This window comes from Anabas testudineus, chromosome 17, assembly GCF_900324465.2.
Source record: "Anabas testudineus chromosome 17, fAnaTes1.2, whole genome shotgun sequence".
Classification (NCBI taxonomy): Eukaryota; Metazoa; Chordata; class Actinopteri; order Anabantiformes; family Anabantidae; genus Anabas; species Anabas testudineus.
Window position 1 is genome coordinate 21,004,878 of NC_046626.1, and position 27,427 is coordinate 21,032,304.

A 27,427-nucleotide genomic window follows, 5' to 3' on the forward strand; every position below is an offset into this window, starting at 1 on the left:
CTCTGAGCCCTAATCAGAATCTGAATTAAGTGTTTGATCTGAGCTAAACGAACATGTACAGTTATTCTAGATTAGACTGTTGTCACAGTAACTACTGCAGAATATGGCGCTGCAGGATCCAGTGTGTACAATATTCTGCTGTTTATAGACCAGAGTAGATCCTTTTAAAGTTTAAGTAGGGTGCATTCATTAAATTTGAACATGTGTTTAAAGTGTGTCAGTCTTTAGAGGATCAAAACTAGTTTTGACTTTTAAAAACTGTCAGCAACAGCTTTTACTCATATTAAATGAAGAAGCAGTAAATACCAGCTGTATACTGTACCCACCAAATAATTTACATTTCCAGTAATATTAGTTTTCATAGAAGCTGTGTCTGTATTTGTGAGTAAAGTGAATCACCAGGCTGAAGACGTATTGTAGTGGAACGCCCCAGGAGGCACTGGAGAGTATTAGACTGAACAACAGAAAGCACAAGTGATTAGTGTGGAAACTGTAGTGAACACATAAACACAGCGGGAGACAGAGAGAGAGGAAGAGTTCAGCAGCTTTAGACACAGATGGACTCTGAGTTTGTAGAGTCATGTTTCTGTTCGTGTGTGTGTGTGTGTGTGTGTGTGGTCAGGGACCGTATGAGGGCCATCTCCACCCAGTATTGACCACATCTGATAGCACGGTGATGTCATTCTCTCCTGTTTGGAGCCAGACTGACTGTCCATCCAAAGACCCTCAGTGAACTGTTATGCAAATGTCACGCACAGGAATAAAAAGCAATTCTCCATGTAGAACGTGGGTTAAATGAACGTGGGTTAAATGAACGTGGGTTAAATGAACGTGGGTTAAATGGAGCTAAAACAAAGAGTGAAAAGAAAATAGTGCTTTTTAAAACATCAGTCATAGTGGAGGCACAGTGAGCAAACAACATGATATTCATAATTGATATTATGATATTCATCATAATATCAATATCATCTGTCATCTGTAATATCATCTGTTGTAGGAAATTATAACAATCACTGTTGAATCAAAGCTGCGTGCTGCCTGAGCTTCATTAGGATTTCCTTCACCTTAGTCCTAACATAGATTTAACTTAAAGCAAATTAGATCATGCTAATTTCACACAAGGTGATCGACGTGTCTAAATTAGTGTTGAAGGGTTCAGTTTTACCAAAGTGTTGCGACCCAGCTCCTCGTGCCCTGCTAACATTAAACTAACTGATAAAATACGAAATACAGCAGCTTGTTCCCATTTGAGGACACGTCGCACATCAACTCTCCAGCTGGATTTTCTTTTAAACAGATCGTCTAACTAGCTGTTTAAGGAATAAGTAATCAGGATTAAGTTTAAAGGTTTGTCAGAAGGAACAAATCGTTTTCCGTTTACTTTCCCCACTAAGATTCTTCAGTGCCGACAGATATTCAAAGCGTCAACCTTTAGGCCTACTTTTAAAAAGTCACAAAAGAGCTGGGAGCAGCGCAGCCATTAATGTCACCAGAGTCTCAGTGGAGTCCACTTAAGGTATTTAATATTCATCAGATCAAACAATTTGCCAACATTCTTAACAGCACTCTGACTCTGACGGCATGTTGCACATTAGTGTGACGGTAATGGTGCTGCTCGCGTGACGTATTCGACTCTGTCTCCCGCTGGGAGTGGGATTCGGTCTGTCGCAGCGGGAGGGGGGAGACTGGGGTTTGTGGTGGGGGCCATTTGGGTTTAAGCAGGAGAGGAGAGCAGCGAGTGGCGCTGAAAGCTCGGTCTGACCCTAAAAGGCAGTTGACCCACATTTGTTGTCATGAATGGCTCTTTACATCACTCAGTTGTCTGACTGGAATCCCCCAGAGAGTGTGTGTGTGAGTGTGTGTGTGTGTGTGTGTGTGTGTGTGTGTGTGTGTGTGTGTGTGTTGTATCATGCAGAAGTGCCTGTTATTTTTATTATTTACTTTTATTTGTTTCGTTTTTTTAGGTGTAGACTGAATTAGAGAAGTTGTGGTTCCGAGGTATCCATCTTATAAAAAAAAACATTAAAACAAAACTGAAACAAAAATATAACAGACTGTTGACCCGTAGACCCCCCATGCTTTCTTCTGTGTATTAATTAATTCTAAACTGGACCATACAGAGGAAGAGCCATTATATATAATCGAATACGTTTTGAGTTAGGACTTAGGGACCATATCTAACGGCGCTGCACTCAAACACACTTGTCACTGGAGTTTCCTTATGACTGGTGTGTGTACTGTAGGTCAGACTACAGAGGTCACACAGACAATAAAGGTGTGAAATAGGGCTCTGCTGTACCTGGACTGTCCCAATTTTTATTAAGTTTAAATCACACAGACTCGTACAGCCTGCTGTTTTTTATTAGCACAGCCCGCTCCCTCTTAAACCTCCTTCTCAACCTCTAAGCCTATGAATGGCTGTTGTCAGTCAGTCGTTCAGTGAACTCGTCGAAACACCACAAACCCCCTGCAGGACTCCGGGGTGACTGATATATAGCGAGGGTCAGACTTCAAGTAGCTCAGGGATGGATTTCACGTTTTCCTTTTCATAAGTCAGTCTCTAAAATGGCTTCTGACAGCAAAGTAGCTCTTGTTTGTGAACTGATGACTTATTATGGATGTGAAACACGCACAGAGATTTACAACAATGTTCTAGGAGAGTGTAAGTAGGGACTTTGGTTGTAAATGAGGAGGGGCAGCAAAAAGACTTGTTTGCATACGAAACAGTGGAGTCATTAGGGATGTAGCGGAGGAGTTTGCCACGGGTTACAGCATGTTGCAACATCGTCTCTGAAATTTTCACGCTCCTGTTCCTCCTCTCGGCTGCACTCCTCACCCTCCTCATCCTGTATTCCACCACTTACTCTGCAACAGCCTATGACATCAGGTATTAATGTAGTTGTGCACTTCAAACATTGTCTTTCTTCTTGTGCTCTCTGCTTCTCTTTGAAAATGCCTGGAACAGCAGGGGGTGAAAAGGTGAAGAGAAAGTGAAGATGCTCAAACTTCACAATCTTGGCAGTTTTGTTGAGTGACACTCGGTCTCTGAAGCGGTATTATCTACGCCGTGGACTTGCACAGAAGTCTCCAGGATGTCTTTACCTACCACTGCACTGCTGTGCATCAGTGCTCAGCTCCACGATTATTAGATCAGAGGCTGCAGGAAAGACGAGGGAAATGAGAGGATGCCTAAACGCTGGCATGCACAGATCACAGGGGCAGTGGCAGAAACCTTCACATCCGCCTTCGCGAGCAGAGCGTCCACTTTGAACTAAAGATATTTACTATAGTCTTTGTTTTGTAAAATCATGCCTGGCTGGGTTTGATTAGCTGTGATTGCGCTCTGCGTCTGTCTGGGCAGCTCATTACCAGGAAGCACACGCTCATCTCTTCGATGTATATTTTTCCAGTACATCCGCAGCTTTTACATCCCCCCTTTTCAACAAGACGTGTTCTTACAGCACATAAAAATTACATCAGGGCTCTCATCTTTAAACAGCCTATGACATTTATTGATGGGTTGAAGTGTGCGTGTGCGGTTTCGGCCTGGGGCTTATTAAAGCAATTGAATCTTCTGTGCTTTTTGTCTTTGAAGTGTTGTGAGAATCGCTGTGCTGTCCAGGCTCTGGTTAAACATTAGTGATAGCAAAGCGCTCTGATGGCAGGTGCAGAACAGGCTGCCTGCTTATCGATTGTATCACCTCTGGTGTGTGTGAGAGAGCGAGAGAAACAGTGGGAGACTTCGGTGCAGCAGGTGACCTGTTTGGTAGTTGTGTGTTGTGTGAACCTTGAACTCCCCTGGAGTGTTAAACACAGCGCTGGGGATTAGGAATCTTTTGTGTTGTGTACATTTGCAGCCATTAGCACTCTGTGTCGTGCCCGCTCTCATAATGTTGCTCTGAATGTGAACTTCTACAAAGGCTTTTTTTTTCCCTGTGTTCATTTTCCAGCGCCTGCCAGCCTAAAGGCTTTTTTCTGTGTATTGCACAGCAGCAGCTACTGAGCAAAGCAGCAAAGCAACAGAGCTCTGTCCTTCACTGGGAATCACCCAGCATTTGAACTGGTGGATTGTTGTGGTTAGCCTCTGGGGATGAGAGCCTTTAGTGCATTGATGTGGGGCCACAACCGTTTGAAACTGTCAATCGTGCTGCCTCATCTTTCCTGCAACACATTATTTTCATCAGATAGTTTCAGTGGCTGTGATGGAGGCTCTGCATGGATGTGGGTCCACATAAATTATGATGGAATGAAGTGCTGTTTGATGAATGGACTCTATCAAGAAATTAAATTTTTTGTTGTTGGTGTGAGATGTTCATGACTTTAGCATCAGTTAAATACCAGAAAATAGAGCAAACACACACTGTCTCAATGCAGGGTTGATAGTTGATCTGGTTTTCTTGATACTAATGATCATTTCTGAAATAAATGTCACTTTATCACAGAGGACATGGAACAAAAATCAAGATCCACTCAAACAAAAACAGACAATTCTCATGTATTGTTACAAAAAGTGTGCAACACGATGTCCACTGTCCGCCCCCAAAAGAAAGCTTCAAATTATTATTATGCAAATTATTTTAGTTGCAAACCCATGGATTTGAGTTCATTGCCATTTTCAAAATGTGAAGTCCTTTCTGTTCTCTCTAGATGCATATGACAGTATTTTCAGTCTGAGACGCTGATTCGATAGCTGCAGCAGTAAATGTCACTCCGATGTGTGCGGCTGTGTTTAAGTGTGTGATTTCAGGAAATGGATATCGGGCCTCCCGGGCTTGTCCTCAGCCCAGCGTGCCTCCCCACTGCGCTGAAGCCTCAGGTTTCTCACATGGAGGGCAGAGAAAAGATGGAGTTCTTCTAAAGCTGTCAGCAGCGCTGAGCCAACAGGCATCACAATGTTTATTTAGTGCAGGGAGGCAGAGATGCCGAGAGGGATGCAACAAGGTCCGGGGGTGGTCAAGACAAGAAGGGAGGGAAAGCTGGAGGCAAAGGAAGAGTAGTGGCTGCAGACATCACGGAAGGGATGAGAAAAATGTGGTGCTTTCCTTTCCATCCAATACAACACAATACATTAACAGTACAACAGCATCAGGTTTAGATAATCAACAGGAGGAATAGAGGTGATGAGGTTCAGTGCCCAGAGCTACAAGAGAGTTAGTGACCAAAGCAGGGGGTTCATTTTTTAATCTAACTTACTCCTATGTTGAAAATAGAATTAGTTGTGCATTTCTGAATATGTGACCTGTGACTGTGAATTTTCTTTTTACATTTGAGCCATTTTTTCCTTTTGAATTCTGAACTCAATCGATTGCCACCACATGAGGATTTCTGTGCAGACTGGAGGTTGTTTTTCTGACTACACAGCCTCAGATCGCTCCTTTGTTTCCCAGAGTTCTCAGTGTTTTAGTGCATCAACAGTGGCCACCCCAACACAGCGGTCGTTATTTTAATTTGGCGGGATTTTGAGCAGAACAGGATGACTGGTTGCCAATGAGATAAATCACTACTTGTTTTTTTTTCTGTTTTGGATTGCATTGGGTCCCTGTTGTTTGCAGCCCCCACCCTTTCACTCTCCGCTTTAATAAGTGTAACTGCATTTGGGATTAAGAGACCCCCTGTTTTTACGACTTTAGTGTAATTATCCCCCACCCTCTTCCACAGACACGCTCACATACACACAGTCCATAGTTGTTTTCTTTATTTAATTAAATGCAATGATTTAACTGTGGTGGAGAATGAAAAAACTCATTAAACTAATTAGGATTGCCACAGGAAGACTCTCCAAGCTCTTTTTAGACTCTGTTCTGAGGATTGTAGCAAAGTGTGTATCTGCGTGTTTGGATCTTTTATTTCAATGCTCTGCATTTCAATGGTGATATCTACGATCTATCACCCTTTTGTAGCGGCGCTGAAATGACTTAGCAGCGCTGTGAATGAGGCCAACAGCTGCTGGGCGGAGATTTGCTGGAGCAATAACTTTCAGAACAAAACCTAATCACTCCTTTTGGCCCTCATTTGCTTATGAAAATCTGCAATTGTGAGGAAGTATATTATTGTTCTGCACAGGGACATAGAACATTTTTGTCATGGAGTTGATGTCTGTGGAGAAGGTACGTGAGCTGTGAACTGTTGCTGCTCAGAGAACATCAAGCCGACAGGCGGCTGAGCATCTTTAAATCGTTGCTTTCCCTGCTTGTTTATCTTGGTTTTCAACATGAGATCAAAGCCTACGTTTAGGTCATTCCAAGTTTAACTCCTTTGTGACAGGCTGTGTCTGCAGTTGATGCTACATCCAGCATCTATAATAATTATAGATTATAACCCATACATTTATATCTATATGTCTCTCTTTTGTTGTTTTTTACAGCAGCGTTTCTAAAACATTCAGTTCTTTCTACCCTAAAACTCCAACATCAGGTGTGTTTCAAACTTTGCCAGGCAAACAGAGATAATCTCATAAATACTAACCAGGATTCTACCTACATTATTTCTTCTTTCAACTTTTAATGACCTCTTGATGACAGATGATGTTCAAACCAAAGTGCCGTCTCTTTGATTTGCAACTGAGCCTTTAAATCACCTGAATCACACACACAGAGGAAACATTCTAGATTAAAGGGATCTCAATTAGTCCTTATTACGTGATATTTTCAAGACACCAGGCCACCACCTCCTCTCCTTCCCTACATATCTCATTCCATACTCTGTCCGCTTCGGGGGTTTTGACAAGAACCAGACGTCTGTGAGCAGTGGCCCTTGGCCCCCACCGTCCACTGGTGTCAAACCTGCCAGCTCGTAGTTCTCGTGGGTAAGAAGGGAGGAAGATGTGAGAGTAAAATAAATGGAGGAGAGCTTGAGCCTTGCTCTTTTTTTTTTTTATTCCAAATCGCCTCCTGAGACATTAGCGGAAGAGACTGATAGTTTAGCAGCAGTGGAGGAAGCAGCTATGAAGTGTTGACAGCTTTCTTGTTTGGTGGTGAAAGTTTCCCGATCCGTCTGTGAATGAGCTTTGTCCCCTTTTTTTTCCTTCCTAATATATTTTCCTCTTATGTTTTTATACAGGGGCTTTCATTGTTCCATTATTTCCATCTCCTGCCAAACGTTGCTGCATAGTAAAGCTAATTTCCTGTAGGTTTTAAAGCTTCTACATCACGTTTTAACTTTTTAGCCTAAGGAGAAAATATCACTTTTAATTAAACTGCTCACAACCTGTTGACTGTGCATTGTGTGCTGTTCATAATCCAAAACAGTTAAAGTTACAGTCTCACTAGTTCATTTTTCCTGCAGTGACTTAGTGGAAGATGACAGAGCAGTAGCGTAGTGGACCAGACAGACCTGTTGGAGACCTATTGATCCCTGCCAGTGTCTGTTCTCCCCCCTCCCTTCAGATAATGCATTGCCAGCACGTCCACTACGGCGCCTCCCACATTCTCTTAGGCCCGTTAGTACAAATAATGACTAATCAATATGCGCTGGAGTCCCTGTGAATGTCCTTTTAACACTTGATTTATGTCACAGCAGCACACTCCCTCTCTTACTCACTCTGCTTACCAGCCAATCAATTTAACCCATCACAGCGAGCTGCCCCGTCCTCTCCGCAGTTATAGAACTTTTTATTATTTTTAATTTTATTTCTAATCAGGCGGCATAGATTGGTGTGACCTCAGCGACACGCTGTGATTGGTTGAGATTATGAAACAGCACAGCGGTTTGGTCTGAGGCTTTATCGAGTCGAATGTGGAATATGTTATGTAGATTTGTATTGATTTGCGAGTTGCTGTCCCACTGTTCATCACTCACTGTCGGCGTGCAGCTGTCAGTAGACAGGTCCTTATGGCAGGAGATCGTTGCATCAGGAAAGGACTTTTCTCTGCTTTGTCTAATCTGTCACTTTAATCATTGGACGTTTGAGTTTTCTGTGGTTTTGCTCACCAGTGCTCTGGATCAGAAAAGGTTAAAAAACTATCAGTAGCATGTTCAGATAACTTATTTTAACCAACACCTCAAAAGAATTTACATTTATTTCAAAGAGTAAAACTGCAAAACTTTCCACTGAAGCTATAACTGTTAATTTAACTGGTATATTTGTGTGTTGGAGAGGGAAACCATACCTGCTGTGCTGTGTGTTTCTCTGTGTATATATACATATACATGTGTGGTTGAGATGGAATCTGGGGTAAATGATCTGTCCCACGAGGGGGCCTCTAGTGGCAGCAAAGCCTGCCCTTACTGCAGCAATGCTGGGGAGGCCTGCCCTGACCTTCCCCTCTCCCGTGGATCTGATTTCCGTAGCTACATTCAGGAAGCAGTGATGACAACCACAAGCACAGCGACCATCTCTCTCTCTCTCTCTCTGTCAATTACCTTTTTCATCGCTGTTCTCAACAGTTGGAGGAAATCAAGAGTTTCCAGGGTTACATTCTGTCCTCTATAATCAGGCTTCAGCCACACACAAGTGAGGCTGGGAAATATAGCTCTGACTAAAGTTAACGCTTTATACCTGCTGCATTGTTAAAGATTTATAACCCATAATTTGTTGTAATGTTTATGCTTATCGTACTCTCACATCTATGGTCTACAATAAATGTATTTCTCGAGCTGGAAGAATGTGACATTTTAATGGCTCAAAAACTCTTTTGAACTCAAGTGTTCAGAAAAAACTGAACCAGCAAATGAACTCCTGCTGTGATTTGCATATTTTGAACCAGAGTGTATTAAAAAAAAAAGTTCTACTTACTGACACACATTTTACTCAAGCTCACTTTTATGTCCTGTAATATGTCTCTTACTTACAGACCATATTGTATCATTAAGTGACAAGTAATCCTCCACAAAACAAAGCTTATGCATTTTTAGCAGGTATTTCCATATATTAACATTTAATGCCAAATGTATTACATCCAGATTTTGTGTGCTAATCCCTCCAAAACAGTAGATTTGGCTGTGAATGTTCCATCACTAACACTAATCCGGAGACATAAATTCCATTATCCCTGTCATGTTCTCAGAGTTATTTTAACGGGGGCATTTGTGTCAGTCCTGCTTTTAAAAAACACATGTTGGGTTTAACTAATCCTTGTATCCTGTCAAATTTTGTGGATTTTCACGCTCCGTGGACCTTGAAAACCCAGCGATCGCACACTCACAGAAGAAGGTATGACAAGTGGTATTTTTATGTTACCAGCTAGTTTATTCTTCAGTGCTACATGCAGTTTCTTTTCTGCAAACCAGATGTGATTCATGCAGCAAGTTTGCAAATAATTCCAAGGGCTTTGTTTGTCTCAGTTGGAAGGGTAAAGTCTAACACTACACAAGGCAACGCAGATAATTATGGACCATGATTATCAAATAAACATGTATGAAATTGACTCGTGACACTTTACATTACAAAGTCGTTGCCTTGTCCAGTGGCAAACTGCACTCGTCTGACCTTAAAGGGCACAACAAGCCTTGTGTTTGCAGATTCTGCTTTGATCCAATGTGAATTCCTGCACTTACATTTCATGGAAATGACAAATACTGAACAGTATTTGAATAGATTTCCATATGAAAGTGGATGAAGTGCTATCTAATAGTACTGTATGTCTGTAAGGTAGTAGATAGTGCTTTAAAAACTTCAAAAAATGAAAAGGAAAGCTTTTCCTGGAGGAAGTAATTAGCAATCCCCTCACCTCTCACTGTGAACTGTCTTCGGGCCATTTTCTAAACCTAAAGTGCTCCTGTGGAGGTGTTCAACCACCAACAGTAGAAGGCATGCTTGTACATAGCCTCTAGGTGCACCCACATGTGTGTGTGCCAGTTACTCATACACATCAGTGTGTTGTAAAAGCAGCACCAAAGTACTGTGGCGCTAAGGCTGCTAAAGCACTTACAGTAGTTTCTGTCCTGTCTCGTGGACCCGCTGTCCCTGAGATACAAAGGGGAGTAGACAGTTTAACAAATAGAGCTGGTGGAGAGAGTGAAATGGGAAATACATTACATTTCAAGTCTCATTTGTGGAACTCGAGCAGATATGAAAATGTAGGAGACTAACAAATGAAGGATAACATGTTCTAATATGCACAATCAATTCTACATCCCCCAGCCTTCACAACACAATGTACATGATTGAAGAGCGTTGTTCCACAATAAGATGGCCACCATTACACACCATTATATACCAGCTCCTACAATATGATTAACAGCACAACAGAGGGAGAAGAGGGAAATCATGATCTTGAGACAGTCGGATCACTCAAGGATACTGACTTGTGTCTCACGCAGCCACTTGAAATACAGCATATCCACAGCGAGGTCGCCACACTGCTCGCACACACACCGGTCCATCACTTCAAGCAGCTTGGACACACAACTAATGGCAAAAGGGCCTTTTTAAAGTGGCACACTTAAGCCCAGCACATCCCCCAGTACCCATAATGCCTTATTTATGGCCTCCTGGCTCGCAATAAAACCAGCCTGTGTCAGCAGCCGGCTGCAAGACCTCCAGGGATTAATTCACTTCATGCCAGAACATAGCCTGCACCCTTGCCTGTCTCCTCCCTCATTCAATTCCTCAGCTGTCGGAGACCCAGTCCTCTCCACAGCACCATGAAACTATGTCCAAATTAGGCTGAGTACAAATGTTTTGATGGGTAAGAAAATATTTGTGTTCTGATTTAGCTGGTTTAGTATGGACGGCCTGTGCATCGCTGCCTGCTACCTCCCCGTACGACATCCCATCATCTCCCCTTGATCTCTTTGAATTCTTTACTGAAAGCCCTCAGCAGACCCTTCCTCTGCCTTTTGTGCTTTCATTCAGGCTTATCGCGTCTCTCCTCCGAACTCTCTGCCCTCCTCTATAAATATTTCCCTCCTATCCTTCAGTCCTCCTTTTATCCCTTCCTTAACATGGCACTATCTTCCCCAACCTCTCCAACTCGGCCTCTCTTTCTACTTGAATGAAAAATGATCGGAATTATAAATTCAGATTCAGAAAGACCCTTTCCTGCTCACCATTTTTCATTCCAAAAAGTGATGTCCACCCTCTGAATAATGCAACACAGACTTTTAGGACTGGTTGAAACATCTTAAGAGCCTTGTATGTTGCAGTCAAGATATATAGACGTGGTGCAATCAGCACTTTGGACTTTGGTCTTAGTCCGAAGTACAATAGTTGGAGTCAAATTTAAGTTTTTTGTTAAAGCAAGGATTTAAAGGAGGATTGAGAATGACATTTAAATGCCATGTACTGGTTTTTGTTTGAGAGTAGAAGCTAAATATTTGGATAACTTAAGAGGATTTTTTCTTACGCCAACATCTACAGAAAGATTTAGATGAAAATAACATTAATGTTCCACCCGCTCTATTAACGTTTAGGAAAAAATTAAAACGTTACTATTGATAAAATTCACAAAATTGTAACCACAGAGCTGTTGTCCTGTGTGTCTCTCTCTCTTTTATCTTGTCTTCCTTTGACTCCCACCACAAACTCACCTCCTTTGTTCCCTCCTCCCTCTCCCTCCACTATCATCCTTCCTTCACACTTGGCCCGTGTCCCCCCTTCCTCATGCTTCCTTCCGTCTTCACTCCTTTGTCTGCCACCCTCGCTCAACCTCGTCTCTCCTGCCCCTTCCCCCCATCCTTTTCTCACAGTAGCTTTCAGAAAGAGTTCCCATCTCGGGATCTTGACAGTATTCTCTAGACAGCAACCAGCCACCCGGTGGGATTTGAACTGTGGAGAACTGTGTGACGGGTATCTGCCAAAAACCCGTGACACCCTTTGAGTTCTCCATGGGTAATCTTTCATAGGCTGCACTTGCATGTCTTTTGTGTGGGTGCATGTGTGTCTCTCTATTGCATCAGGTAGAGCAAAGGATTTGTGTGGGTTTTCTAAGACTGAAGGTTTTAATTTTTCCACAAACATCTAAAACTAAAGTGTGTTTATTAGACGTATTGTGTCTGTGCAAATCCAAAATCAGTCCACCCTGATGAATGATGAATTAAGAAGTTTTATATTTGGTGTAGGGTTTATGTTTAAGACTTTAAACTCTAATTAAAACAGAACAGTCAATCAACATGTTCTATGTAATGGAACAAAATGTGAAAAATCACAGTTTCACAGAACTTTAAACCGTTTGCTTTGTCTAACTAATATGAATATTTTACAATAATAATGAACAAACAAAAAGCATCATGTCTTGCTAATTCATAAATTACCAAGTATAAATGTAGTTTAATTTCATAAATGTAATGAACGCTACTTGCCACGACATGCAGTCACCCTGTCAGCTGCTCCGACAGACTGTCAGTGTTCTTTGATACAGCCCAGACACACACACACACACACACACATCCATGTAGATCTACACACTGTCTCTGTGCAGTCAGCCCTTCATCACGGGATGGCTGGACCCACTGCTATCTAGTTAGGAGATGTTTTGACAGAAGCTGGGGAGCTTTGTCTGCCACACAGCAGACAGCAGTGTGAGTGGCGAGTGTGGTGGAATCTTCCAGTCAGCCCCTCCAGGGCATTTTCCTATATCACCTGTCCGTATAAGAGCACTCTGGGCTTTTGTGGTTCCACCATACAGGCTAGACTTACCAGACATTTTTCTGATTTCATCTCCTTTGGTTCTAAAGTCTAGGTAGTATGTGTGAGGGTCTTTTATCAGTTGTAGTGGGGAAAAGAATTGACGAGGGTATCATTTCTGAATGCTACTTATAATTGTGTCCAATTTCAGAAGAAGTTTGTATCTAGACTTTTTAGGAAACTTTTCAAAGGTCTATATAATTCTATGGATAGTGGATATAGCTGCCATCCAAGTAGCTTCGTCAGTCTGAAGATAGGTTGGTTTAACATCACATCTGGCTTAAATAGGCTCATTGGGTGAAACAATGGAAGTGGAGGGAGTCATAAGATGTAATAGTCACACCTCTACCAACTCCTCCAACCCCTAAAGTGGGTCGTTAGGTGTGGCCAACCTGGTGATTGGTGAATGTGTGAATAGGGCCTGATTTTCCTGAGGATGGATGAAAGGGCAGCATGATAAATGGAAGACAGGTTGTGTCTAAGTCCTCCACCTCCGTTGACTGAGGGGCTATTGATTTGCACATGCAAAGCTTCCCGCACACCCCTCGAACCACTTGTCTTCTCTGTCCAATATGTGCTGTCATCCATTCCCAGGAAAATCAAAGCCTATTCACACATCCACCAGGTTGGCCACACCTAACGACCCACTTTAGGGGTTGGAGGGGTTGGCAGAGCTGTGACTATTACATCTTTCAACCCTTTCATTGTTTAACCTAATGAGCCTATGTAGGCCAAGTGTTACGTTAAACCAACCTGGAGTCTAAATTTGTGGTCTCTAACCAACTATCTTCAGACTAAAGAAGCTACTTGGATGGCAGATATATCCACTATCCACAGAATTATATAGACCTTTGAAAAGTTTCTTAAAAAGTCTAGATATAAACTTCTTCTTAAATTGGACACAATTATAAGTAGCATTCAGAAATGATACCCTTCCCCTCGTCAATTATTTTTCAACCTAACAAGAAGGAGTTCCAGTTGTCACGACTCAACTTCCAGATAACTTCCCCTGGATGACTGAGAATCTTCACCGTTGAATTTTATAGTGTTTAGCTTTTCAACCCACCTCTTCTGCAGTTGCAGAAGTCTCTAGAAACTGTGTTTGGTTCCAAAATTAACCAGCAATTGGAAAAAAAATGTGACAACTACAACAGTGACAATCTTGCCGACATTTCACAGAAATACATTACAGGTCGTTATCACTGCAGCCTGAGCTACACCACTGAAGACAAACGGTGACAAATTGTAAGCCGTTTTATTTTGACACACCCCTTGCACGGCATGTCTAGAACGATTTCCCCCCTGACTCACCAAAACCCATAGAACGTCCACCTGTGGACCGTCCGAGTGCTCAGTACAATGGAGAATTCAGGCTGTAAGTTGAAAGCCAGGAAGAGGTGGGGAGGGGTTGGGTAAGGTGGGGGGAGAAAGAGGAAGTGTCTGCTATGCTTTGCTATGGGTATTTCATAGTGGGGCCTCCTTTGAGAAGTCCCCTTTTTTGTAAAATTATTGCAGGACTCTGGAGATTTTGGCTAACAGATGCAAAGTTAAACAACTCTAACATCTGTTTTGCCAGGAGAGGCTGAACGTTTGAAGTGAGACAGCTCTTCAAATGTTTAGAGGAGCTGAGCTGCCAGGAATGTAAAAATATGTAAAACCTTATTGTTAATCTGTAAAAAGATTAATATCCACTGTTTTTGTAGCTGTAAAGAAATTCTGCGATGTAGAATGTAGAATAGACATTGTGCATTGTTCCAGTCCTAGGAAGTCAGACTCATTTACAGGTGTTCATGTAGCTCATACAGAGAAACCAAAATAGCTGGAGCTCAGGTCCTGCTCTGCTTCTCACTTTCACGTTTGCAAGTCACCACACTTTAGCTCTGCAAATCAAATCCTTCGTCTCGTTTTGGCTGACTCAGTGATACTATTTCTACATCCCATGAGAAGTCTGTGTTAACCACATATCTGCATGTGTTAATGATATTAGAGAACCATTCAGTAACACTTACGTGAACTGTTATTGTTCATCTCGTCATGATGAAATGTGTTTTGTTTTGGAACCAAATTCGTAAGTAAATGGAAGCTGAAGACATCCATGAACCTCAAACATACAAATAGTACTGTGGGAAAACAAGTAGCTCCATTATTTCATACCTCAACACTACATTGAACAAAGAGCCCTCACACAAGTTGTTTTCAGTCTGAATGGCTACTTCCATAATAGTTTATGGCGTCTCTGTCATGTATTGCATTGTTTTAACAGCTCAGCCATCAAAGATAAAGCTCTGGCTTACATTTCTACAGAAGTAACTGCAGAAATTTCATTTGGTGGCATTCATTTCCTGGCATTTTGCACATTTGTATTGAAGCTCTTGGAAAATATCTTTGCCTCCAGAAGCCACTGTGTATACAAGAGGAGATAAGAACAATTGATTGGGAAACATTTTTTGATCTGCTTCTAGTCACTGTAAGGTTTATGGGATGATTTGGTAACTAAACAGCTGTCACAATATACCAACCTGACAATGAAGTATCTTTGTCAGAGCAATGCACTCTGTCTATGAACAGAATCGTCAAAATAAATCCTCTTTAAAATTAGTAGAGTAGACTGACACATGAAAAATTATATAATGAATCTATTGTTTTCTTGTAAATGAAAACCTGTGGCATAAAACTCAAAAGAAATGTACAAAGCAATAAAATGGATGGTTTAAATGTACGCAAGAATGGACATATTATGATCATGGCTTTGCCAAAATTCAGCCTCTGCCTGTCTGAGCAGTCTCTCTGGCATCTAGGACATGCATTACCATGGCAATCATGCATCAGATATGCACTCTTTTTTTCTCAAAATTGCCTGCTGTCACAAGATGCCTCGAGTCTCATTTACCTCGGATGCAGCCCCGAAACAGAGGGAAGAAGGCCCCCCGCCTCATGATGATAATGGATCCTAATTTGACTTAGATTATGATTTATCAGATGCTGCTGATGCTTCCGTCGGCCAGTTTTATGCAGCTCTCTGAAAGTGGGAACCATTACAAGTGAGACGTCCATCAGTCACCCCCCAGTCGCCATGACAGAGAGAGGGAGAGTGCCATATGAGCTGGACTACAATGCCTGCCCCAGAAATTAGGCCGCTCCAATTCGATTTCCTTTTTCTCTCTCAATGTCATTCGCCCCTCTCCTCCCCTCCCCTTCATTTCTTCCTGCTCTCTTTCCTCCCCAAACCAGGCCAAGACAAAATTATTATCCAGCAATGGAGATATGCATCAGTCAAACCCTTACCTTTCTCACCAAAACTGGTATTGGAATTCTAATTTAGTCGTGCTCTACTTATTTTCATCAGTTACAATCGCCTCAGTCGCAACCGAAAAGACAGCTATCTCCACCATTTCTTTGAATGACCCGTCCCTCATTTCCTTTTTCTTCCTTTAAAGGGTTGATCCCTTCTGCTGCCATAGAAGAGATGAATCCTTTTTCTGGATGCTGTGAATAATGTCGCACTCAAACTGCCAGTTTCCTAAAGCACAGATCTTCATAGCAGCTATCTGTGTATGTAGGCTGCATTGTGTAATTTCTTCTTGAATGCAAAGATAAATGGCTTTTCCTGCCTCCATGGGTCACTGATATTTGATAAAGCCATTATTAGTCATTATAATTGTATATATTTCCAATCTAAAATGCCCAGTTCTCTATTCCTATTGCCTAGTCTGTTATTATCCTTCAGAGTATAGATGTCACAGTTACACTTGGTTCTGTCTAATTGGATCCATGTAGAGTTACTGTTTGGATCTTTTTTGACTGTGTTCTGAATAGCATCACATTTCTTCTTCATTCTGATGTGGACTCTTTAGACAGATATTAACCACCTGAGTTCTAACTTGAATTATATACTTGCCCTTCTTACCTTAACAACAAATGAACAATCTTTGAGAGAAACCCTGTGATGCTCTGCCAGCATGAAAAAAACAAGAGCCGAAGAACTCGTACAAATGTTGTTTCTGATTCCGACTGAACTTTATTCATGAGCATGAAAAGCCGGGCCTTGTTATCAATGTGTAGTTTAACTAAGACCTCATAAAAATGTAAAAAAGAAAGTTGGACTCTTTAATGCCTCCCTAATCCACTGCTGATAAGACGGCGCACTCACACTGCTGGTTTGAAAATCCTCTCCTCTTCCCCTCACACTTTTATCTCACACCTTACGTCCTCAGATTCTGCCAGTAATTTGCACAACCTGTAGGAAAACGCAGCTCTTGTGGGTGCAGGCAGGTTGAAACTAGTTTTCACTTCGCTGCAGAGTTGTTAAAGCACCACTACACGGTAATGGGCTAGAAGAGCCTACTTTATGTTCATGTTGACACAGAAAGGAATAATTAGTAGTGTGCAATGCTAGCTGTGGTAAAGCCATTAACTCTGCAGACCCTTTCTCCGAACCTTGTTGCCTGGTTACAGTTTCCCCAGGTGATTGAATGTGCTGAGTCATGGTGATCGTCTGTGAATCATAAAGGCTTGTAGCTTGCGAGTCTTAGTTATGATTGGTGGGATCATAACGGCATTGTGAAGCTCAGATATATTACAATAAGTGGCTTATCTGACAGCACAGATCTGTCCTTTGACTGATTGAACGGCGCACTGTGATGGATGCCGTCTTCTGTTAACCCCCAAGTCAGTGTCAGCATGTACTGCAGGGGAGAGAGCAATGGAGCGAGACATGATGGAGATAGAGCAAGAGAGTGTGTGTGTGTGTGTTTATGTCTGTGTGTGAGATGAATAGTGAGAAGGACTAAGACAGACATGAGATGAAAGCAGAAAGCAGAAGGCAATTTCAAAAAAGTAAAGTACCAGAATATGAAGATTGTACACAAGCTTTAGTTTCACTCTCCATCACATCTTTGTCCCTATTTAGATTCTTGCCTTTATTATCAGTCCCCACATGGAGATCATTGTCTCTCAGTGATGGGTGAGATTAGACGCAGTTTTGCCACCATTACATCAAAGCACAATTGTAATGGCATGTTAGACTAGGAGCTAGTGTATGTACAGTATAACATGTGTAAGATCAGATATCCAGATTCCTATTTAGTGTTTCAGTGTTATAGAGAAGTGGGAAATGTTGTAACAAAGAAAGTGACATAGATCTAAGAGAGGCTCATAATAACTAGCTGGAGAATATGCAAACTTCAGTCGGGGGGGGGGTCGAAGTCAGATAAAGTTTGAGAAGCCATGCATCCTACCTGAGATTCTTTGCATCACCATATGATTATCAGGGTACTTTTCTTTGGTATGTGTGAGGACAGTGGATAGATGTAGTAAAGTGGAGTAGATGACAGTGGAGTATGCACCACGATGTAGGTCTGCAAAAAGATGTCACAATAATGGATTTTTAAAGAGACGTGGCAGGCTGTTGTTTTACAGTAATGTAAGCATTTATAATCCAACAGTCCCTCCTCATTCTAATGCTGAATGAAGTTCAATCTCCGAATAGATTATAAAAAACATATTGAAAGCATCTGTGAGGAAATGAAATTGGAGATCCTGTCAAAGTGCACGTGAAATGCCACTGCAGATAATATAGTAACATATTCAGATGTGCCTCCCCCACGCAGTCTGATGGGGATTTGAGTAATGAAACCTAAATGGCCTGCACAGGACAGCAAGCTCCCCGCCTTTGTTGAAAGTAGGGCAAGGCTACCAACATAAGGAGCACAGTCCAATTTACTTGCTTTTAACTGAGCAGGTCGGTGTTGATACACTGGTGTGTGTAAGCATGAAATTGGCCCATGAATTAAAAGAAGCCATATTGCTGTGTGCCATGCCATTATTGACTCCAGTGGCACCATAGCTTGAAATCGAAGACCAGTAAACCATCTTGCCTTAAATGTGTGTGTATGTATGTGTGAATGCATTAATATCAGTCAAATATTATATTGCCATCTTCGACAGTGCCCCTGGAAAAATAGAGATGCCCTATAAAACTGAAAACCAATTAAATTCAATCCGTTCCGTCGATGGATTCCAATGTTTACTGTCTGCTTTGCACAAGTGTTGACACCCCGTGGGATTGCTAAGGCTCAGAATGAATGCTACTGTAAGTTGCCGGATGGGATCTGTGTGGAAGTTCATGTGCTGCTCAGAATTAATCATTTTTAGAAAAAGTGGCTGCAGTTAGATTGAGGAAAACAAATGATTTTTCTGCTTTTTACAGAACTCTACATATCTCTTGTGGGATGAAATATGTGGTGTTACACAGTCTTTCAGAAATAGTGATTACAGTGATGAAGAAGGAAGCCAAAGTATAATGGTAATATATTACTGTAAACCTACTTATACAGTCATGTCAACTTTTGTATCCACTGTTGAACCAGCAGAATTACATTTCCAGGGACTCATCACACATTATCTTGGATCGTGACGAGTGTCGTCTTACAGTGTGTGCATTTCTCTGTTCACGCTGCCCAGCGACTGCTTCTCCTGTTGCAGCATCTCTCCAGCTCAACTAAAGTAGCATATTTCTCTCCTAGTGAACAAAACTCTTAGACACACACACAAACACCAAATGAGCCACCAAGCTTGGCACGGCATGCTGGCGCCGCACCAGTGTTGCGGCCTCTGAGAAGAGAGCGGCTTGATCCGAGCTGGGCCATGAACATGCAGATGGCGTCTGGTCCAGGCTGGGTTACAGAACGTGTTAGCTAGATTCATTAGCCTCTTAACTTCCCTGTCAATACAAGCACTTACATGGAATGAGAAATTCTACTTGGATGTTTATCTTCCTTTGCATACTAACTGAAGTGTTTGTGCAGTTTATCGACACACTGTTCCACTCACTGTGTCCACTGACAGAGTGATCCAACTACCAGCGTCTTGATGACGAGTTGCTAAATATGTTGATACTGTATTGATTGGCGTCTAATTGCCATGTTTCTTCAGATCAATTTGGCTCTATCAGTGTTTCATGGTTAAGCCTATGTAATCCAGAGTAAAAGCAAGATCGGGTTAATAAGAGCCTAAATGGCCTCAGACACAGCGGCTTCTCTGACTTTCTAATCTTTCCACTGCATCAGAGCCCAGACAGACACCACTGTGGCTGTGAGCAGTTAATCTGAGTTAATCCTTTTTTAACCATTATGTGTCCAATGAAGGTCAGCTGAAAATACTTGTTCTTACGTTGCACCATCAGCTGACCCACCTAGTGGCAAGAAAAAGTATGTGAACCATGCTTTTCTGAAGAAATTTGGCATAAAATGTGATCTGATCTTCATCTAAGTCAAATGTATTAACAAATAGAATGTACCTAAAACAATCTCTCAAAGAATTCTGATATTTTATGTCTTTATTGCAAACAACCATAAAACCTTCATAGTGATAGTGCCACTTGCACTGTGAGGTTTTTATGGATGTTCTTAATAAAGACATGAAAGATGAGAATTTCTTTTGGGTTATTATTTTAGCCACATTATATTTGTTAATACTCTTGACGTAGATGAATTAAGTAAATTAATGCAGAAGACCAAGAAATTCCACCCTTGTCACTGTATAGAGTATGTTCTGTGTTAAGTAACTTCTTGGAAATCTTAATGTTATCTTCAAAGTGACAGAGATCTGGAAGTTAAATGTAAACAGCAGCATCTGGCTTCTTACTGTAATAGTTTTTAATTTTTGGGTTTGTTTTCCTCTAATTACTGTATTTGATTTTGTGCCATGAATATGCAAGTGTCCAGCCCACACTGACTTACGAGACACCAATTATACAGCTGCAGTGTTGAATCGCTCATCAGAAAAGAACATTACCAAACTAAGTTATTACATAAAACAGTGATTTGCAAATATTAAACTTGTTCTCCTCTCTGAAGCTCGACAAGTAAAATCTGCCACCAACTTCTTATAACACAACTTACAAGTCTTTATGTAAGCATTGTACCAGAAGTCAGCAGAGGTATTTCATTTAAATAGTGTTTGTAGAAAGTCATTAAAAAGTGAAATATAAAATGAATGTTGTCTTAAGTCTAAATTAGAAAACTGTTCCTTCTGCAGGAGGACTATTAAAACCCACTTGTTTATACTGATCATCTACTTTATGTACATAGACCTGCTCGACATAAAGTTCACTGCACTGCTCTGTACTTTAAGAGATGATGTGATTTCAGTTTAGATTTATACTGAACATCAACAAACAATCTTCATTCATGCAAACGAATATTAAACTGCAGTCTCACTTGAAATGAATCATAATTTATCCAATGATGTTTATGCAAAATGTCCCAAGTAAAGATCTTGATTGTTGCTAACAAGTAGCAACGTGTGTTCCAGATCTGTGTTCTGTCGGTGTGCGATTGTTTGAGGATGAAGGCAGATCTTTGCAGCAGTGGATAACAGGGACTCTGCTATGCAGCCGCATCACAGATGGAGAGTTAGCCGCTATCCCCAGTTAGCAAGAGCATCACTCTCGCTACTAGCTGTCTGTGAGCCTTCGATCAATAGACCCGGATTATCATCCTCAGCATCTCAGTTCATTTTTCACAGCGGAGAAAGGCTCCACCAGCTGCTCTCTCTTTGTCAGAGGATGTAGGGCCTAGTTCTCCCCCATCTGATAAGATTACAGAAACTAACCGCCACAGCTGCTGTGTTCAGGGTGAACATGTATTCATGACATGCACTGTTTTCTTACTCTACGTATCGGTACATCAGCAAATGTTTATTTAACGCGCTGGCGAGCTAGTCAGTACAACAGTCACATTTGAGATGGGCATCCCTTCACTACCCATGCTTAATTAAATGTTTAATTAAGACGGTGGCTTTTAATTAAAAAGTTGATTATTACGAATTAAGGATTATTGGCAAATGAAATAGATAACATATCACAGAATACAGTTCCTGTATGATTAACAAGGAAGATGTGATTTTTATTTGATCCAGCACTAGGGAAAAATATGCTTAGCCTTTTATAAGATTAAAGAAAAACTGAAATGTCTCGGCTTGTTTTTAAAATAGCCATTGGTCCAGTTCTGCATGTAGCCTGGGGTGGTGCGTTGATCTGAAACTTTGAAGTGTGAACCAACAATGATGCTCTTGTATCCTCAAGGTCACCCCACTTCTAACCACTCACTGCGAGGGCCCTCATCACACAACAGACACAAGATCCTCTTGAATCCCTCGACGTAGGCTTCTGCACTTCACCATGCTGTACATGCTCAGATGGTCTTTGTGGGCCAGCTGGTTCCTGGTGGAGTTGAATCCAGCTGTTTAATTTTTACTGCCCAAATCCGTGTGGCCACCCTCAGCTTAGCATTCATTTCAAGGCCACATTGATCCACTAAATGAGAGAACGCTTGTTAAATTTATGACCATGTACAGTTGGTGGTAGGTCTGAAGGATTCTTGTATAGGCATGGGAAGAGCAGCCTGTGTGAATAAGGGCATTCATGTAGAATCAGCAGGATTAGGACTCCATCAGCTGCCTCTGTCACTTACTGTAGATCACCCTGTAGAAGCCTTCCCGCTGTCTATTGGTAGCTTTGATTGGGATCTGTGGAAGCAGCATCAATGTTATTGGGGATTGCGGCGTGAAAGCACAGATCTGATGAATCCAATTAGTTTGTAGTTGGGTCCAATTTGGGCCACTTCCTGTTAGACGGCAGATGAAACAAAGACAAACCGTGGCTGTTTTTAAGTGCTGTATGGCTCAGCTGTTAGAACATCCTGTGGCTTTGTCGTACTAAGATCGAGATCTGGCCACAGCGAATGCTTCTCAATAGCCCTCCTTTCTGTGTTTAGGTGATGATCTCTGTTTACTACAGCTCTAGATGCTGAAAAAGTTATTTTTTGTCATCCCTATCAGTCTCACCAAGTTCATTGTAAAGATGTAAGATGGTAACATCAAGAAAAAGGGGTCAATGCTTGAATCACATATTTCAAAGCGAATTGGAAAACAATTGCCCAAAATGTCTGCTTTAAGGATCCATCTCAGTTTTCAAATAGACTTCCTGTTTAAAATGTTTGCCAAAGGTCAAGAATAAGAACCACGGTGTGACGATAAGTGTTTCAGTCTGGTTCCCAAGGTTTCTGTTTGCAGTTTTGCTGTTTCACCGTGCTGTATTAGAACATAGTGTAGCGGTGCAGTTCTGCAGACATTACAAAGCTCCCTCCTTTCCAGGCTTAAGGCTGAGACAGAGCATTTCAGGAGGCACGCCCGACCATGAAAGGCAGGGTGCATCTTAGCGTAAACAGCTTTGCTGGCAGCCCAGTCAGCAACCCACAGTCCTGTTATTGAGTCCCAGAGACACTCCACTCAACAAAGCCACACAGTGACCTTTCAGCCTCATACAGCGGTGCCAGATATGGAGTGAGCCTGTCCAGAGGATGAAGCTCATCTCAGCCTGCTGTTCTTCCCTGTCTCTGGAGTTTTTTGACAGTATTTTTTTTGGGGGGGATTGATTTGCTCTGTTTTCTCTGAGTAGAGGACTGGCGATCTTTGATGCTTTTTATTTAAGATTCTTTTTTGCCTCAGTCTCTTGAGTACAATACTAGTATATAGACTGGGTTTATCTAGTACATAACCTTGATGATGAGCAGGAGTCACAGGAAATGCAACATCTTTCCTGTTTCAGTGCCGGATTTAAATTCTAAACTGCGTAAATACATATACCTCAGTTCAGTTCATATAAACTAAGCTACAATTTTGCATGTTTTTAATTGTTTTCCTCTTCTACAGATATTTTTATCTTATAAACATGCATTTATGTATATCTTACAGAATATATATACTATCATATATGATCCTTTGTGTTGCAGCTAACACTGAGGTCTTGACCTATAGCCAGAGGGTCACATATGTACTGCCTATCAGGCCAGCCGTGTTCTAAAGACGCCAAGCTGCTGTGTTACATATCATGGAGATTAGCAGGATCACATGTGACAGGTTTCTAGTCTTTAACAAGGCTGTCTGGCTCTGTCTATCCCCTTTGTGTGTGTCTGGAGTTAACAGCTTGCTAAGTTAGTGGTGCTGCTGTGTTTCAGGTTATAGCACTATAAAAACTCCATCTGGTTGTTTTGTGTTGAATTAAATGAATTTCTCCTGTTAATGTGGTAATTTCATGCTGAGATAAAGTCCCACTTTATTCATAAAATAAACTGGTATTTTTGTCTATTTAAACTCTGTACTTAATGTTATGACAGCCGTTTTGGATGGTCTCCATTCATTCCAAATTGTATTTTTGCACATACACATTTTTCATCATCTGTCATTTGTGTTTATATAAATTTCCCTGAACAAATACAATTCAGGTGCTGATTTCATTTGATGACTGTAAAGTTTTCCTATGTAAGCAGAACAATGTTTGCAAAACTGAGCTCAGAGGAGCTTTGAGACTGGAAAGAGTTGCAGGTTTGACCTTTTGAGTTTTAGAGATAAGACAGTCCTCTGGAATTTCCTGGCAAAGTTAGGTGAAAGTTAAAAAGTCAATCTTTGAGTAAATGTTCCCCCGCTGGTCCTACACTGACAGACCCTGACACTTCTATTCACACGCAGTGTTTGAAAAGGGAAATGTGTTAATTACTTTCCTCTGTAGGAGGTCATGTGAATTTAACACTAACTTCTCCTTTACCTGCATGTCCTTTACTTTTCTGCACGTATGGGTGTAAAACTATTAATAAATAATAACAAGTAATAAAATAAACTCTTAGTAAAGGAGGATGTATGTCAACAATGAAAACATTTGAAGCGTGAAGTGAGCTTCTTTCTGAAATCCAGGTCACCTCTAACTCAAGTTATTAGGTGGACTGGGTAAACCCTGACTGTGGCCACTGGGAACAGGTTATATCACGGTCTAATAAGTACAACTTTTAATATTCAGTGTTTTAAACTCCACCACAACTAAAACAACGAGTTGCAGTTGTAGGGGAAATTTGTTGTGAGTGAACAGGTAGCACGTGTTTGTTCAGTGTACCATGAGAACGTTACACTGAAGGCAGCATTGTTTGATGTACGCATAGCGGGGCTGCAACAGACAATAGCAGTGCTGTAGTTGAACGATATGAGGCCGGAAGCCTGGGGGGGGGTGAGGTGTTGTGGCACTGCACACCGCTCACCACTAGTCTTTGTTCATTGTTATGAATAATACATCAGAGGCACATTAGTTTGATTCATATTGCTCGTGGCTCTGCCCTCACGTCTCACGGTTTATGTTGTATCTGGGTTGAAAGTATCTGGGTTGCTTTGCCAGTCTCAACAGTGCATGTGATCAATTCATGGACAAAGCACGTTGGACTTCAAAAAACTCCATCCTGCAGGCCATTTCTATTCGTGCTAATGTAACCAGGTCATTTGTTCACAATGGACCTCTCCCACTCATCTATCTTGGCCCTCTCTCTTTTCTCCTCCTCTCTCAGTAACCGGCTAACCCCTAGCAACCATGACCGGATACAGAGGCTGCGGCAGGAGTTCCAGCAGGCCCAGAACATCCCGGACGATCCGGACGACCGCAGGAGGACCTACAGTTTCGAGCAGCCCTGGGTGAGTGTCTGAAATGAACGACCGCTGGCCAGAGAAGTTGGCTAGACTGTAAGACTGTTACTGTCGAGAAACGACCTCTGTCAGACCAAGACTCTGGACGTGTAACTTCCGATGCTAGCCTGGGAGGAATGCTAACAGTGTTAGCACCCTACAGTACCTGTGGCTAACTGGAGAATGGTGCTAACTATCACTAACCCCACTATTATCAGCCATGAGCAAGACTGATGATCCTCTCCCACTAGAATACTATTAACCTCCATGGGCCTTTGTGGCTAATTATGCTAATGCTAACAACCCTAGACCACCTGCATGCAGGAGTCTGTCCACCTCCTGACACAACCATCACTAACCCCCCCACACCTGTCACAACCTACTGTGCTCATGCATGTCTGTCCGTCATCTAAAAGGACCCGCCCACCCCCTCATGGACTTGGTTTGTCTTCACATTGCTTGTGTGTCTCTACGGGGGTGTCATGTTTAAAGTCTCTGTTTTAACTGTGCCTTTTTACAGTGTAAAAATAGAGTTATGTGCGTTTTAACTGACATTTATTTAATTCTGAATTTCTTGGGCTACGAAGAGGCATAATTAGTGCATTCTGAAGCAACAAGGGGAAATAATACGAGAACAAAATCTGAATGTCTTCAAAGTTGTGTTGAGGTGATGAAATCACTTGTCATATTTGGAGTATTTATTTTAGTCTGCTAGCCTCCAGCTTCATGTGAAGCACTTTTATATTGTTTTGAGTAACAAATGATGCTTTATGAACACTCAGCTGTAGCTGATTTTAAATCGTGAAGATAAGGTTTTATTACTTTTTTCTAATTGGTAGCATCTTTGTGATGTGTAGATCATTTTTTACACACTGAATGAGTCATTTTCACCACATTATTTTGTCTAGTTTGAGACGACACATTTTGTTTACTGTCACACATATTCTCTATCACAAATATGTTCTAATGCCAGCACATTCTGACACAATGCCTATTATTAGTAATATATAGTGTGGTGATAAGTAGTGTTTTCGCAAACTAGACACACATATGTGTTGCAAGTTACACTCTTCATATGAAAGTAAAATGAATCGTCCTTGTTGGTTGATTCTCCATACGAGAACATTTTACGCACACACTTGTGTTTTTGTATATTTCTGTATGAAATCTTTTTTCTACTGGTGTCTGCACAACTTTTGTAGCTTTCCCAGTCTGTGGTGTGCAATGGGAATATTTGCTCCTATGATTTATAATTGAAATGATAAAGTTTTAGCTTCCAAACCAAATCCTTCATGGCCTTTCTTTTCTAGCTGTAAAACCCAATAAAATGTAAAGTTTTATTTTACTTTCAGAAGTGTCAACTAGAGTTGTGGGTATTTTAATGGGACTGATGGCCTGGTATGCTGCATCCAGGCAGCATCGTAAACCAAAGCAGGACAGCATGGGGAAGAAGAGTGCAGGTCACCTGTTCTTTTGTCTCCAAACAACTGAGCATGCTCTCAATTAAAGAGCTCTACATATAGCAGTTTGCTTGTTTGTATTTAGCACCGGGTAGTGCACTATAAAAATGGATCATTCATAAATACAGTATGTCCCTACTCTCTCCTAAAACACAATGAATGGGATCTGACTGACTAAGATGTAATATTTCAATAATCCATCTTAATTTGTCAGAAACAAAGAAATGTTTTGTAACCATGTTTTGAGCTGTGTTTTCCAGGAACCCACCGTGGTTCCACTTTGGTTTCAGGCTAAATAATCTAATGGTCTTTTTGAATCTCTTTTTCTTTGTCAGAGTGCAGCTCACACTGAGGCTAGCCCGTAGTAATTCCATGTTATTAGACTCATTCCCTGGCCACAGTGGTGGGCCATATGGAAAACAGGAGAAAGTGTTTTTGGAATTCAATTACCTCCCCCACACATTTATTACATTGTGTTGCTTCATCCAAGTGATGAGCTGCAAACCTCAAGGAGCCAGTGTCCTTTTTCTTAATTCACCTACACTTGCTCTACTTACAACTCACGCCAAGACAGTGCTGCATGTGAGATGGAGCTTATCCTGTGAGATACAGGAAAATGTCAACAGACATTAGAGAAGTATACGTGTTGACATGACGAGTCCCGTGATAATTTAGTTCAGTTTATTGATAACAGTGTGATTCTCAGGAAAATATTTTTCATAGAATTGTAAATTAAATATTTTTACTTTTGTCTGATTGACAGTCCAAAAGCTCACATATTTTATATATATATTCATTCAGTCTCTATTTTTGGACATTTGCTATCCTAGACAATTCATCAAATAATCTAAAAAAGCATTAACAAAAAATAAAATATGCTTTCTCTGAACAGAAACCA

General features: G+C 41.4%; 1 protein-coding gene across 12 annotated transcripts in view; it reads left to right on the forward strand.

The window, feature by feature from the left end:
• LOC113172001 (partitioning defective 3 homolog) overlaps positions 1–27,427 on the forward strand; it is a 179,438-nt gene that overhangs the window by 141,719 nt on the left and 10,292 nt on the right. For all 12 annotated transcript variants that reach the window (XM_026374766.1, XM_026374770.1, XM_026374767.1 and 9 more), the window contains one exon: positions 24,955–25,078. In XM_026374766.1, the coding sequence (XP_026230551.1) occupies positions 24,955–25,078 (124 nt within the window). The remainder of the gene's footprint in view (positions 1–24,954; positions 25,079–27,427) is intronic.